The 15,909-nt window shown below is 39.2% G+C and overlaps 3 protein-coding genes and 1 non-coding gene across 4 annotated transcripts; 1 reads left to right on the top strand and 3 right to left on the bottom strand.

The window, feature by feature from the left end:
* Nucleotides 1–158: 158 nt before the first annotated feature.
* On the bottom strand, nucleotides 159–1,725 carry LOC106440990 (ubiquitin-conjugating enzyme E2 variant 1A). The gene is made up of 5 exons (XM_013882772.3): nucleotides 1,493–1,725; nucleotides 1,195–1,334; nucleotides 742–867; nucleotides 538–664; nucleotides 159–396 (listed from the first exon to the last, which is right to left on the bottom strand). The coding sequence occupies exons 1-5, from the start codon at nucleotides 1,518–1,520 to the stop codon at nucleotides 341–343; spliced, it is 477 nt and encodes a 158-aa protein (XP_013738226.1). The 5' UTR covers nucleotides 1,521–1,725; the 3' UTR covers nucleotides 159–340.
* A 2,164-nt stretch (nucleotides 1,726–3,889) lies between these two features.
* LOC106442797 lies at nucleotides 3,890–5,534 on the bottom strand. The gene has a single exon (XM_013884441.3). It carries the CDS (start codon nucleotides 4,833–4,835, stop codon nucleotides 4,101–4,103), a length of 735 nt encoding a protein of 244 aa, XP_013739895.1. The 5' UTR covers nucleotides 4,836–5,534; the 3' UTR covers nucleotides 3,890–4,100.
* Nucleotides 5,535–5,753: 219 nt separating this feature from the next.
* LOC106440991 (60S ribosomal protein L27a-2) lies at nucleotides 5,754–6,383 on the top strand. Its single transcript, XM_013882774.3, has one exon. It carries the CDS (start codon nucleotides 5,826–5,828, stop codon nucleotides 6,264–6,266), a length of 441 nt encoding a protein of 146 aa, XP_013738228.1. The 5' UTR covers nucleotides 5,754–5,825; the 3' UTR covers nucleotides 6,267–6,383.
* Nucleotides 6,384–11,351: 4,968 nt separating this feature from the next.
* LOC125578730 lies at nucleotides 11,352–11,458 on the bottom strand. Its single transcript, XR_007316813.1, has one exon. It is a non-coding gene; the product is annotated as a small nucleolar RNA R71 (small nucleolar RNA).
* Nucleotides 11,459–15,909: the final 4,451 nt, after the last annotated feature.

The following is a 15,909-nucleotide window of genomic DNA, read 5'->3' as shown; positions in this document are numbered from 1 at the left end:
ACGGTACTATCAGTTAGAACCTATTTACTCAAACTTCCTATTTATTGACTAACAAGAGCAAAAACTAGCTCCCTTTTTTCACAACAATTGGCGCATCTAAGCGGAGGATACTGTGAAATTACACCAGTTAATAGAACAACTTAAGAACTCGTGGCACATTTAGAAGAGAGGAAGTTTATTAGGACCATTATCACCTGTTTTTGGTGGACATATATATATATATAATCTCAAACAACACTACAACATTAAGTTGTAGGCAATTTCCAAAAGCTTCAAATGATGTTTTATATACATTGTCCTTTATATTAATACAAATTGTTGACAGCCCCAACCTCTCTCTTCACATCACACAGCACTTAGCTGGTCCCTTTGGATCTGCCCTAGCTTCCTCGGTACCTGGATAAAGGTTAGAAGCAAACAAGACTTATCATAAGCAAACACACACAGTCCAATAAAAAACTAGCTATTGTCAAAGTTTGTCTTATCAGAAAAGAATTGTAAACCGAGTTTGGTTCTGGTACTATAGAAATTACTTACCTTCCGGGGGCTGAGCTAACTTGCGGTTATGAGAAGTCATCATTTCTTTTTTCAGTTTAACAAGAATGTCCTCCATTGTGTATTCTCGCCGCCAGTTAGTGAGCATAGGGAAGAGACTCGGTTCAACCTGAGAACATACAATTCCTTGTTATAATAAGCTGACATACATATACAACACCAGCAATGAGATGTCACAGAGGTTACCACTCCAGTCTCAGGGTTAACGCAGGCCATGTTTATCCGGGTCTGGAACTTCACACTTGGTGGACTCTCTGGGTACTCCTTACCACAGAACAACTTCAGCTGGAAGATCTTCCCTTCGTATGCAGTCTAATATTTAGTCATATCACCAAACAAACATCATCACAAGCTCCTCAAACTCGAAAAAAATTATTTATTTATTTCTATCCACCCCTCAAAAGAGGTAAGAAAATGTAGCTGAAACCCATTTTGAGTAAAGCGCTGTAAACTAAAATTAATGGATCATTTGCAGTAAAAGGTTAATTACTTTAGGGCACAAAGACATTACCCAAAACATAGGGACAAAAAAGTAGAAAAAAAAAGACATGATTTTTATTTTTGTTAGAACACTAAAAAAGCTTATCATATTCAGACAGAGAGAGAATGTAAGACAAGGGTTGTGAGGAGGGAGAATACATTATGAGGGCCGAGAATGGTGCCAGTCCAGGATTGCATATAGATATCATCAGCATCGTCCATTCCATAGCTCACCGTACCATCTCCGATACCTTTCTCTCCTCTCTCTAGCTCTTCCAACAATCTAAAGTTCCTTGGCACTACACCCCCAACAAATTCATCAATTAGAAAACCCATGTGCGTAATCAATGTTTTCGAGATCAGAAACGTGGATCCGGTCACATTCTGTTGATTAGGAAACCCTAGATCCCAAATTCAATAGCAATGATTAAAATGAAGAGGAACGGATCGGACTTACCAACGACCTTGGCTTCCTCCGAGCTCATCGTAGACGGAATCGAGATCAGAGAGAGAGAGAGAGAGTGTTGAAGTTTGTAAGAGAAAAGATTGGAAGACGCAGAAAGATGGTGAAAAGTTTTTGGTCGTGTTTCTTGTTGAGGGGACTCCAATTATTACCCGGATCCAGGATCCGCTTCCATAACACTCGGATCTACGACTGTAGGAATTTTAAATTTTATTTTATTTAATTTTGGGTATCCATTATCAAATTTATAAGTGTTTATTTATACATAAAATAACTTCTAAAACAACTTTAATATTGTATTATATTTTATAATTTATTTTATTTGTGTTAACATTTCGACTTGAATATTCACAAATATTTCAATGTTTGATATCCAAATTTTAAATATTCACCAAACAATAGATTTATATTGGGATAATTAAAACATGGATCCGAATAGAGGTTTGAATAACATCAAGGGGGTGTATTGAACCAAGTATTTTAAAAGATTGTAAGATTTGAATTAAAATCCCTTGTTATTCAAGTAGTGATTTAGATATATTTTTTCAAATCCTCTGTTATTTTGTATAAAGTGATTAAACATCACTTGAAATCTCCTGTTATTCAATTAACAATTTATAAAACTTTAGCAAGTCCAGTGTTATTCAAAGGTAAATAGCATTTAGAAAATAATAATTTTTTAGAGAAAATTTGAGAGTACTTTACGTTATTTTTAGTTAAAAACAATCCTTAAAGAATAACATCTGTAGAGATGTTATTTGAGAGAACTAAAAGAAAAAAAAAACATTGCCTTCCCGCAAAAAAACCTACGACTCTTATCTCCAGGTTTCTCTAATCTAAAACTATGTGAAACCTGAACGTGTGATCTTATCACGTACACCTCGAATATTGATTCAATTGAAGAAAAGCCATCGTGGAGAACGGGGCGGAGAGAGGGAGGGCGGGTTCGTGGATCTAGGTCGCAGTTACTTCTTATAACTCTAGCTTTGTCCCCTCTTATCTCCAGAACCTGAAGAAACAACACCAGAGCCAGCCATAGACTGTAGAAAGACAAGAAAACAACTAATCAAGAACCAAGATTGTCAAATACCTCTGGTCTAGAGTCAAGAGCACCACTGGACATTCCCACATCAACTCTCCATATGCCACAACCATATTCACTAACAAGGAAAAAAGAACATATTTCATTACAGTTTTTCTACAGAATCTTCTATTTAAGATATTTGGGAATGAGTTTAAAAAAGAAATCAGTTTAGGCCTATAACTGAGAGTATGTCCTACCACCATCGCCTTGGCACCAACAGCTTCAAGACAATTCAAGCTGATGATGATATAACAGTTTTCAGGACTGTGGTGACTCGAATTTAACTTGCCTGTTCAATTGATAGTCATCCTGATCAGAGGTCTCTCTTGAGTAAAGTATGCTCCAAACATAGTCATCCTGATCAGAGGTCTCTCTCGTTAGTTTTGGCCTGTTCATTAAGTAACCTCAATAAGGAGAGTATTGCAATTTCATCCAGCCACGATCCAATATATCTCCTACCTGAACTACTTACTTACTGTAATTTTCATGTATCAGTTTCACATAAGTTGGTACTTAGAAATGTCAAGTAGTGTGACTGTATAAGCCAAATCTAATAATCTTAATCATCATGACAACAATTTAGAAACAGATTGATTGGAACAGGTTGCTTTCACGACAAGCATAGTATACTGTAATATATGTCAATGGCGAAGTTTGATTTCTTTATGCATATTCATAGTGATTAGGTAGATAAACCCGTAAGAAAAATTATATTGACCAAAACTAATATTTCATGTTTCAAATCACCTAAACAACTTTAAAATCTATACAAGGTATCTTATCAAATCACCTAAGATTTTTATTTGTATTTTCAAAATTTCATCAAAATCACTCAAATAACATCAAAACTCACCTAAATCCCATTTAAAATTAAAAACACCCTAAAAGCTTCCAAAACCCTTGATTCAATACCCCCCCCCCTCCCCCCCCCCACCCTCCCCCCCCCCCCCCCCCCCCCCCCCCCCCCCCCCCCCCCAAATGTATGAAAATGTATTTTCATCTATGTAGCAATATTATTCTTGTTCTAAGACTATGGCAGAGAGAGTCTCCCAGCTACCTTGTAGAAAATTAACATGGTTTCTTTTAAAAATATAAATAGTTAACCAAAATGTGAAATCTTATGGATATATTAATATGGAAGTGGGGATATTCCAGACTGCGAACATGTCATTTTGTTAATACATATCATGCTATTTATTGAACTGTTCAACAATTGAGTATAGTTTCTCGTAACAAATTAAGTAACCAACACAAGAACGCAATATCCTTATAAATAGATCTCGTAAGAAAACTACAACTAGTGAAAATAAGCAACCCATGATCTTTTGTTTATTCCAGACTGCGAACATGTCATTTTGTTAATACATATCATGCTATTTATTGAGTATTCACAAATATTTCAAATCCGAACATAATCTTTTGTTTATTTCAAAATCAACAAACCAAAAATAATAAAAGCCCATAGAGCTCCGACTATTTAACAAGTGTGATTTATCATTCTTCAGCAGTCAATTCTACTCAGGGATCATACGGTTTGCTGCTGTTCTTGTGTTTTTTGTTGTTTGATGATGACGCTATGCTTGGAGAAAATAAGCAACCCATGGCTCTTGATGGTGCTAACTTGTCAAACCACGAAACTAACAACTTGGACTTTGGTTTCCTGTTTGACCGTTTTTCTTGGTCTGGTTCGGACGATGATGGCGACATTAAATCAATAGAGGCAGACGACGCTGAGCTAGTTCTTGATTTCTCTTTAGAAAGTAGCTTCACTGCTTGTGCTGTTGTTGTTGGCGGCGACAAAACCTTACCATCTCGAGATTTTACACTCTGGTCGCGTTTGATACTTCCCGAGAAAACCCGAGTTCCGTCAACAGATGAAACCAACGGACGAGAATGCACACTCGGAACATGTTTGATTCTTCCGGAGAAGTTCCTTTTCTCATCAACGGAAAAAGCAGAAGCAGAAAACGCGTTTACGTGATTCTTCTCGGCCATGCTCTTGGAGTGGAAGAGAAGCTTCTTGGACGATGAAACCGGGTTGGGTTGTCGAGAAACCGGGTCGGGTTGTCGAGAAACCGGGAGAGATTTGAGACGGCGGAAACGGGTTTCAAGATTAGTGGGAAGAGCAGAATCGGTGAAGCCAGCAAGGTTGATGGCGGCGACTTGCTCAAGATCGTAGAGATCCTTGGCCTGTGAAAGAAGATCCTCCACAGCTGAAGCGTTTTTACTAGAAAGATATCTGAAACTCGACATTATCGTTTTTTCTTTTTGCGATTCTGTGAGGTTTTCGAAGAAGGAACGATGAATTAAGCTTCTTCTTATACCCAGCACAACGGCTACTTCATGCTTTTATCGTTGCATTTGTCCTTTTTTATGCATTTATAAAATGTTAAATTTCCTTTTTTTTGTCCGCAAACGATATGTTAAATGTCCATGTTCATACGTTACAAGTTAATGTACATATAAGTATATCTCCAAAGATGCTTTTTTTATCCTTTTATCCAATTCCAATAATTGATTTATTAAGTTATACCTTTCCTCTTACCAATACAATTACACTTGCTTGTATAAATCCATTTGCATCCAATAAAATGTTTATCTAATGTCAAGTGTTCAACTATCTATGGTTTGTTAAAGTTCAAGGCGTCTTTTTCCAGTTTTCTGTAACAAATTCAAAACAAAAAGTTTAGCTTCAAATAAATGGTTTGTACTAGCTTTTACAATAACTAGTACAACACCAAAGACCTCAGCTAAAGTTCACCTTCTTTTATGAAGAGTATCAAAACTTTCACTTTCGTCTCAAAGATTCAGGCTTCGTAGGCTTTGCCTCATGTCTCCATCCTCTTGCTCAACCTGAAAGACATATAAAAAAAGAAGATATAGAAAATCCTTTGCCAAATATAGTAAATACAATTGGAGAGTTAATTTTTGTGTTAATGAAAACTGTGTGTTTAATACAAAATCATGATGGTTACAATTTTAAAATCACAATGAACGCAAGAAAAAGATAAAGATGGAATACATCATGAGAGCAATACAAAAGCTCTGTAAAAAGACTTTCGATACGATATCGTTTTTCGTTCACATATCATTGGGCCTACATAATCCATAAGGCCCAAGTCATTATCGTGCACATTAAAAGGCCCAAACACACAAAACATTTCTCATTTATAAAAACCCTAGCCGTGCAGTCCCTATAAAAACCAAACATCCGAGGAAGAACCTAGTAGCAGATCTAACGAAATGGCGACGGCGTTGAAGAAGAACAGGAAGAAGAGAGGCCACGTCAGCGCCGGTCACGGACGTATCGGGAAGCACCGCAAGCATCCAGGAGGTCGCGGTAACGCGGGAGGTATGCATCACCACCGTATCCTCTTCGACAAGTACCATCCAGGCTACTTCGGAAAGGTGGGGATGAGGTACTTCCACAAGCTCCGCAACAAGTTCTACTGCCCCATCGTCAACCTCGACAAGCTCTGGTCTCTCGTCCCCGAGGACGTCAAGGCCAAGTCCACCAAAGACAAGGTGCCCATGATCGATGTGACGCAGCACGGCTTCTTTAAGGTTCTTGGGAAAGGTCATTTGCCTGAGGGCAAGCCTTTCGTTGTCAAGGCTAAGCTTATCTCCAAGACTGCTGAGAAGAAGATCAAGGAGGCTGGTGGCGCCGTCGTCCTCACTGCTTAAGTTAGTTCGAGTTTCTCTTTTAATTATTGTCTTTTTGTATCGTTTTTTGTTGGACTCAAAGTTTGTTGCGTTTTGGAATGAGAGATCTTTTAATCAATATTAATGGATTTTATAATAGGTGTTTGGAGTTTGAATGTTTGCTATAGTTTGAATGAGAGCTCTTTGCTTTCTATGCAAGTTTTGCTCGTTTGGTCTTCATATAGTTTAAACATCTCAAGCCCTTGTTCTTTAGTATCACAGTCATCATGTTTAGAAATGAAAAGGAATATTTTTTTTTGGATTTTTTGAATGTGTGCTATTGATTCTTCACTGGTTTCATGGATATTCTTTGGGGATCATTGCATTGTAAATTTCTGTGCTTTCCCGTTTCGTTTCCACGCTGAGTCTCGTTTCTCGTACAATCTTCTTTTGTTTTAGCCCCTTGGTTGCTGTCTTCTCGTTGTGAAATGAGTCATTACAGACTGTTTTAGCTCATTGTTTGCTATGCAAGTTAGGTGTGTTTCGTCTTCATATAGATCATTGCATGTGTAAACAAACATCAGTAGGTCTTGCTCCTTAATATCTCATTTTATGTTTAGAGATTTTTATATCAGTTTTTTTTTCCTAATGATGATGAGAAGCACTCTCTCTGTTAATAGCGAAACTACAATGCCTAGTTCAATGAACCTACTTTGATTGTTTTCACCACCTGCCTAAAATTCTCGACATTTATCTTTTAAGTACACACAAAATCTCAGAACCAGTCCTGGTTGTGTAATGTACCCAACAGCAAGCCAAATGCCACAATGGTTGGCCATCCCAGTATGTTAATGTCAATGCTGTAATCAAATCGTTAGTTCTCTTATTACCTGAAATTAAAGCCCCATAGTGACTACTAGGAACTCACCATATTTGAAGGAGCAGCCACATAGACTTGAGGGTTCATTAGGTAGCACGCAAACAGAAACCAGTCACTGAAACCCTTCATCGATGAGCCTTTCTGAATGGTGTTGATATCTCACCAAACCATGACCGCAGAGGCAAGTTAGAGTTTTGCAAAGCCTCTGAGATTCTTGAATGCCTTCCATGAGAGCCCTGACCAAAAAGCTCCATCTATTAATCACCACGACATATTCAGCCCGACGGCTCCTCCAGCCATTCCCCAATCGAGTTTCAGCATCAGTAACCAACTCAATATAGCATGCTAAAACAGCACGGTCGCTGCTATAGCCGCCATTGCAACCACTTTGGTTTGTGCCTATAACAATAAACGCATGCCAATTAGTATAAGCTATAAGAAGACAGTCTTCGAGCTAAACAAAGTTGAATCTTCAAGTAACTATTGTTACCTCACCTGCAAGAACTTGGCGTTGGCGAAGTTGACGGCGTAAGCAAAGAGCTGAGGGATCATCCCAGAGGGAGAATCTTCCGGCGGCTTTAGAGACCTCAGCTGGGGACTGTCCGAGGAGACTCAAAAGTGGAGTGGCAGAAACGTATAAAAGGCAAATTAAGAAGAAAGGCAAAAGTGTTAAGATGATTCAAGAATTTTGAAGATATATATATTCCCATCATCTCTAGTTGCCTTGCTCCATATGCTTGCCCACATATCGTCGCCAGTGCACATCCCATCCCAAGCTTAATAAAAAATTTTACTTATTCAAGTGAGTTATATATACTCCTTTTAAGAAAATTAGCAATTTATATGATGCACATGTTAATTAATCGGAGGACATAGTTTTAATGTGAAATAATGGAAACTCTTTTTTTAACAATCTCACGGTGTTGTAAGTTAACTAAAGTCATATCCGACCTCTTAATTCCTTTGGTATATTGTGTTGTATTCAGTTTCCTGTTCTTTATTATATTTTCTATCCGTTTCATGTTTAATCTTCATACTAGATCCGCGCGACCGCGCAGATTTTATTTTTGTTTCAACACATTTCAAATTTGTCCAATTCTATTTTATATTTAAAAAACAATATAAGAACTGTATTTTGTATTAGTAGTTTTTCATCGGTGTATTAGAGATATAACCGTGCAGTGAAAACACTATTATAATATTGACTAATACGATTTGGATTGAAATAACAGTGTATTATAGATGTGCTGTACACAAATCTAATAGTAACCAATACAATTTGGATTAACATACATATCAGTGTATTATAAATATAGATGTAAGGTGAACATACTAATATAACATTAACCAATACGATATAGACTAAAATCCCTGAAGTCTTCATTATAATTCTAATAAAATAATTGTAATAATAAGATAGATAAACAAACAAACGCGTCAAAAAATAAATTAAAAATACTTAATAGATTAACCCCATGCGGATATATAAATGTTTGTATAAATGTTTAGATATAACATTTTTTATTTGGTAAAAATTTAAATGAAACTGTACTAATCCAAAAAAATTATAGTTTCAATTTGTTTTATTAATAGAATAGTATTTTCAATGTGTATGCAAGAAGTTCAATAAATAAAGAATAACAATGTTTGGTTAAAAAGTTAAGTGCAATTAAAAAATATTTTTGTTTTATATTTATCGGCAATCTAACTATTATGATCCAGGAAGCAAAATTTTATTGTATATGCACATGTCAATATCAAATTAATAAGCCCATTAGTAACAACAGTAGTTGTACAGAAAAATGAAAAAAAAAGAATAAAAATGGTTACCCATTATTTCTTTTTCTTTGTTTTATTTTCTTCTAAAGACTTAAACATGTCTTTTTTTCTAAACGTGTTTGTTCCTCTTGGAAGTCATCAATTCATGTTGAAAAAGTATCTGTAACCCGATCAAAATTTAGGAATTCAGAGAACCCCAAGATTTATTTCTTCATTCTCGTTAAACAGAGCAAACCCATTAATAGATATACTCGTAAAAGGTTAGAATATATATATTCGTATTCTTTGTTTTTAATATTCAATTGATACTGATTATTTTGTTCTTATTCAGATTTATTTATTTCTTGATAGATTTATCGATTCCTATATAAGATCGGCTATCAATATGCTCGATTGAGACATGCCAGCTTCTTACATTCTCTGTATGTTTCCTTGGTCGATGTCTTTCTTTCGACATTGTGCTTTTTGGGAGCTTTTTATGAATGTCGAATGATGAATGATATCGATAAGTATTTATGGACACTGATATATGGTGTTTTATACATCTTGTATATATGCTTTTAAATTGGTTTTCAAGTCTTTATCGAGTCTTCCTAGTCCTTTTGGAGTCATTACAGGTCTGGAGTTGCATTGGATGGGAGATGGATCAGCTGGAACAAAAGAGGCAGAAAACAATGCAATTTGGTGGTTTTCACGCAGAACAGTCTTGATGACTGTTCCGGATAGCGGAGCAACCCAAGTGACTGTTCCGAGTGAGTGTTCCAGCGGCAGAGATTTTTTAGGAAACTACAATCATTACGGGATTTGCCCTAATTATCCATATTTTCTCTCCCAGCCGCCTGTGGCTTTGATATATCATATTTTCTGTTTCTCTTTATGATACTACGCTAGTTTACAGAGAGGAACCAGACCCAAAAACTCCATTGTTGGATTTGCTTATTGTAAAGGGAGAAGGATCTCTACACTCTTGAGAAGAATCCTGAACCCTATCTCTTTTATTTTATTGATTCAGCATGTTTTCTTCATCTGTTATCTCTGTGTTTTCTTGCTCCATGGCTGAGTAGTCAGCTTGCTTAGTCTAGGGTGTTAGGGTGTTAGATCTGTGAGCTTGACATAAATAAGTTATAAATCGATTGTCTTCATTCACTGTTGTTCTTAAGGCTTGCATCAAGTTAACCACTTAGTGCCTGATTCTAGGTTTAATCTATTCATCAAAAGTGTTATAGGTTGCTAGACATAACTTGAATGAGCATTGCATCCCTAATCAGCGAAAGTAGATATTAGGGTGTTTTGTGAACATATCGGACTTGATCTCTATTGCTTGCTGTCGCATCTTGATCCAAACGAGAGTTTAGGTATCAAGATCGATCAGCATAGGGGGCAGTTCCACGACAGTGGGCTGTTCTACTTGAGTGATCCGAGTTCTAGACTGGTCTTTAATCGAACTTGAATAATTGTTTGGCTCACACTTGTTTAACACCCGATCAAACCACCCTAGGCTAGCATTTTAGTTATCTGAATACTTTAATTAATCTTGTTACTTGTTTCTCACGAAACCCTCAAATCTTAAAACCCCCATATTGTTTTAGCTAAGTATTGATCCCATAAAGATAAAGTGTAACCGTTGGTCTCTGTGGATTCGATCCTAAAGTGCTACATCGACATACCATTCGATTGTGGTAGTGTGCACATTAGGTTATTTGGTGTGCGTATACACGTAATATCAAATTGGCGCCGTTGCCGGGGACCATCTTTTTACCTTTATTTTTCGGTTATTTATTTAGTCTAAGACCTCTAACTTGCCTTATCCTTTTTGTTGCAGCTAATCTTCCAGGTGCATGACCAGTAGACATACTCGGAGAAACGCACAAGGAGAGTTAGTTACATTTACCAACCAGGAGCTAGCAAGGTTAGAAAGAACAAATCGTCAACAGCCAAGGCAAACTGACACCACTATGGGTGATCACGCCAATCAGGATGATCTCGCTGCGGCTATGGCACTCATGCAGCAGCAGATGCAACAAATGCAGCAGACCATCCAAGCTCAGCAGGATGCTGCTGAACAGGCTGCTCTCGCGCAGCAAGAACAACAGGCGCAGACTGTTCCAATCGGGCAGAGAAACCTTCCGCGTAACATCCCTACTACGCGCTCTGCCATTGTTCCTCCACTCTGCACCAGGCAGGACTTCGAGATCAAGCCTGCTTTGATTGGTCTAGTACAGAGAAAGGTGTTCTCTGGTCTCTCTACAGAAATTCCAATGGAGCATATTGAGAGCTTCGAAAAAGTCTGCAGTTTCACTCGCGCGAATGGTGTTCCACCAGATTACATCAGGTGCATGTTATTCCCATTCTCTCTTGATGGAAAAGCTGCACGGTGGTTGAACTCTCTCCCTACCGGCTCTCTCACTTCATGGGAACAGGTCCGATCAGCGTTCCTCAGCCATTTCTACTCTAAGGCGAGAACAGCTGCATTGAGGAACAAGATCACCTCCTTCAGACAGCTCACTGATGAGCTTTTCTGCGACGCATGGGAGCGCTTCAATGACTATCGCAGAGAATGTCCTCACCATGGATTTGATGATGATTATATCCTGGACATTTTCTATGATGGAGTGGACTGGAAATACCAAGGTGCTCTAAACTCTGCGAGCAATGGAGATTTCATGACTCAAACCACTGCTGGAGCGTTTAAGCTGATTGAGAACATGGCTGCTAGCTCAGCTAATAAGAAAGAGGAGAGTGATTGCTCCAAGAAAGGAAACAGTTCTGACGCCCAGAAAATAGATGAGCTGACTGCCAAGGTTGATCAGCTACTGAAAAACAACCAAGGGCACGTTTTCAGCATGGAACAACCTACGGCCGGGCATATTCAGAACCAGAACCAGCGACAACCGCAGAGCAATCCGCATGCTGTTCCAGCTACCGGGAACAGTCAACCAGATGAGCTGAAGGGTCTGGGTATGATGATGCAACAGCTGTTGCAGGGTCAGCAGGTTCAGGCCAAGGCGTTGAATCAGGTAACCACGGAAATAGACACCAGGATGGGCAACATGTTCACTGAGCTGAATAACAAGTATGACAATCTTGCGATCCATATAAGAAAGATCGATGTTCAGCTTGCTCAAACAGCTGAGAGTGTCAAGAGGCAACAAGAGACGCTCCCTGGAAGAACTGATAAAAATCCTAGGACTGAGCACTGTAATGCAATAGAGCAGTCGTTTGCTGAGACTATTCTAGTCGCAGAAGAGAACACAGAGCAGTCTGCTAGCTCTGAAGTGATTGCTCCTAGCGAACCTGCTGAAACTCCACCAGTCCGAGTCTATGTTCCTAAGGTTCCCTATCCAATTCCACCTAGACATCTGATGGATCCCATTAGTGAAGAGCAGCTGATAGGTTTTAACAAGATGGTGAGAAGGCTTCCTAAAGAACTTGCATTCGAAGATGCTCTGCAGATTCGTCCATTGCTCCAGTTCTTTAAACACTGTAGAGAGACTCAAGAGGAGATCAAGGTCCTCTATATCAAAGCACTGTCTACACCAGCATTGAAGGTATTGCCTAAGGTTGATGATCCTGGAAAGTTTGTTTTCCCATGCTCCATCGCAGGAACAACCTTCAAGGATGCTCTTTGTGACTCTGGTTCTTGTGTGAATCTCGTCTCAAAGGCTATTGTAGACGATTTGGGTATTGCTGATGTTGAGCGTTCTCAGCTGACCCTGACCTTTGCAAACTCTTCCAGAGCAGTCCCATATGGAACCATCCGCAGCCTTCATGTTCAAGTAGGGGAATGCATTGTTCCTGCTGAGTTTCAAGTTGTTGAGATGAACAAGGATCATGAGATGCCTTTGATATTTGGAAGGACATTCATGGCTACTGTTGGAGCAACCATCGATATGCCCAACAAGAGAGTCTGCTTCTCCAACATCAACAAGAAAGTTTTCTACAAGGCTGTACCCACCAGATCTTCCTCATCACACGCCTCTCGCATCTCAGTGTTTGATGTAGAAAAGCTGAAGGTTGTTCCAGAGAAGGAGCATGGTGATAAGGGTGAGAGCAGGCTGTTCTCTGATGAAGATCCTGCACTGATCCTACTAAATCAGAGGGAATTCAAGGGTGAAACAGAAAGTCCAGAAGAAAAGGGTCAAGGGAGATCCTACAATGACTTTGATACCTCTCAAGTGTGATGAGAACTCCATTGAGTATGAGGTAAAGTGCAAGGGTACCTCTAAACCGTTCTCTAAAGTCAGAGCTATTCTCACACATGAGCTGAAGGAGAAAGGGAAGCTGCTGTGAAAGGGTTGTTGAGCAGAGTTCTGAAGCTGAACATGTCTGATTGTGGAGCTTGTTTTGGAACAAGCCCTCCTGCTCAACCCGACTGATCCCAGTCACCAAGTCAAGCTAGAGACTTAAACCAAGCGCTTGGTGGGAGGCAACCCACTGGTGAGTGTCATTAACATTAGGATTTTCTTTTTACTTATTTTTGTTTTTAGTTTGTTGAGTCTCAGGTCATAAATCAGAAAATCCGAGACCCTTGACTGGAGCAAGCAGCTGGCTGCTCTCATTCCAGAGCATCCTTTACCGGAGCAACCGCGTCTTGCTCTGTCAGGCTGCTCCGCGCCAGGTAAGTATCTCGAAAAAAAAAAAAAAAATTTATTCTTGTTTTCACCTTCTCTCTGATTTATTTTCACACCAGGGACGTTGTGAAGTAAGTCTGGGGGAGGGTTTTCGTCGTTTACTAACTCGTTTCTTTCTTTTGTTTTTTTTTGGGTCAATTTGAGTCAGTTTTTATTGAGTCAGTCAAAACTTTGTGGGAATTAGGACCTTATTCTGTGTTGATCACTGACCACCTCGTGCTTTAGTTATCTTATTCAGTGACCTTAGCAGTGGCGAAAGACACACATGTGGACCTGGAACACCCTGACATATCTCACTTGATTCTCCAGAAGTTCTCAGCCGATCAGGTTACACTGGGTAGACTTAACTCCACCTTACTTGAACCTAATCTTGACTGAAATTCTTCTTGTTATGGGCATTAGATCAGGGAAACGAGAACACACTCAGGACTTCTTATCCTTTTTATCCATCTTGCTGATCCTGAGTGGCTAGCTCATCTTTAGCTAGTTCCCACCCTGCACCTTAGCCTTTATTCCACCTTCATGCATTTGTTTTTCAGTGTCATATGTGCAGATATGTGCAAAAAGGTCGGAGAGGAAAGGATCAACGCAGCCTCCTACTCGTTACTGCTGCAGAAATTCAGTCAGAAAGGAGAACAAGCAGATTAAGGGAGCAACCGCTCCATAACCAATGAACTGCGCAAGAGCAGGGGTGGAGAACCAGAATGGTCGCGAAATCAGAACCACCAGTGGCACTCAGAACGATCATGTATTACCTCCTTCTTCGTCACATCACCATATCAGTCTTCAAAAAAAAAAAAAAAAAAAAAAAAAAAAAAAAACGAGATTAATGTGATGGAGAAGGGGAAGAAAGAAAAGAAACATGGAGCCACTGGAAAGGTCGAGCAAGAAGTTGGTACCAAGTATTGAAGAGTGTGTAGAGGAAAGTAGAAAGCAGAACAATCAGTTGCCTGTTCCGTCATCAGAACAGTCGCACCAGATAGAGCAAAAACGAGTAGAGGCTGTGGACATCAATGGATCTATCCTCTCTTGCCATTTTGTGTGATATCCTGCATCCTCTTCAATGAAATGGTAGCCCCTAAACACTCTTAACTCCACCATTAAATAGCCTGTTCCACACCTAGACCGTCTACCCTGAATGATGCCTGTGATGAGAAGCTCACGCTACTCTTAAATGAATGTAGGGAGTTCTGTCTCGATAGTGTTGCTTTTTCAGGTTTGAGATGAAGAGTATGGAGCCGATTTTTGAACAGCAGTCAGTGGGGTTCCGGTAAGGGTGTGTTGTCCTAGTTTTACTGCTTGTATGGTTCAGAGATTCGTGGTTAAAGTATGGTTGCTGAGAATAGGAGAGTTCCCACACTTTCAAACCTTTCTCCCTGTTCTTGATACTTGACATTGTTTGAGGACAAACAAGGATCTAAGTCTGGGGGAATTGATATATGGTGTTTTATACATCTTGTATATATGCTTTTAAATTGGTTTTCAAGTCTTTATCGAGTCTTCCTAGTCCTTTTGGAGTCATTACAGGTCTGGAGTTGCATTGGATGGGAGATGGATCAGCTGGAACAAAAGAGGCAGAAAACAATGCAATTTGGTGGTTTTCACGCAGAACAGTCTTGATGACTGTTCCGGATAGCGGAGCAACCCGAGTGACTGTTCCGAGTGAGTGTTCCAGCGGCAGAGATTTTTTAGGAAACTACAATCATTACGGGATTTGCCCTAATTATCCATATTTTCTCTCCCAGCCGCCTGTGGCTTTGATATATCATATTTTCTGTTTCTCTTTATGATACTACGCTAGTTTACAGAGAGGAACCAGACCCAAAAACTCCATTGTTGGATTTGCTTATTGTAAAGGGAGAAGGATCTCTACACTCTTGAGAAGAATCCTGAACCCTATCTCTTTTATTTTATTGATTCAGCATGTTTTCTTCATCTGTTATCTCTGTGTTTTCTTGCTCCATGGCTGAGTAGTCAGCTTGCTTAGTCTAGGGTGTTAGGGTGTTAGATCTGTGAGCTTGACATAAATAAGTTATAAATCGATTGTCTTCATTCACTGTTGTTCTTAAGGCTTGCATCAAGTTAACCACTTAGTGCCTGATTCTAGGTTTAATCTATTCATCAAAAGTGTTATAGGTTGCTAGACATAACTTGAATGAGCATTGCATCCCTAATCAGCGAAAGTAGATATTAGGGTGTTTTGTGAACATATCGGACTTGATCTCTATTGCTTGCTGTCGCATCTTGATCCAAACGAGAGTTTAGGTATCAAGATCGATCAGCATAGGGGGCAGTTCCACGACAGTGGGCTGTTCTACTTGAGTGATCCGAGTTCTAGACTGGTCTTTAATCGAACTTGAATAATTGTTTGGCTCACACTTGTTTAACACCCGAT

The sequence above is a fragment of the Brassica napus genome, chromosome A9, assembly GCF_020379485.1.
Source record: "Brassica napus cultivar Da-Ae chromosome A9, Da-Ae, whole genome shotgun sequence".
Taxonomy (NCBI): Eukaryota; Viridiplantae; Streptophyta; class Magnoliopsida; order Brassicales; family Brassicaceae; genus Brassica; species Brassica napus.
The sequence above is the reverse complement of the archived record's forward strand: the minus strand, read 5'-3'. Positions and strand labels throughout refer to the sequence as shown.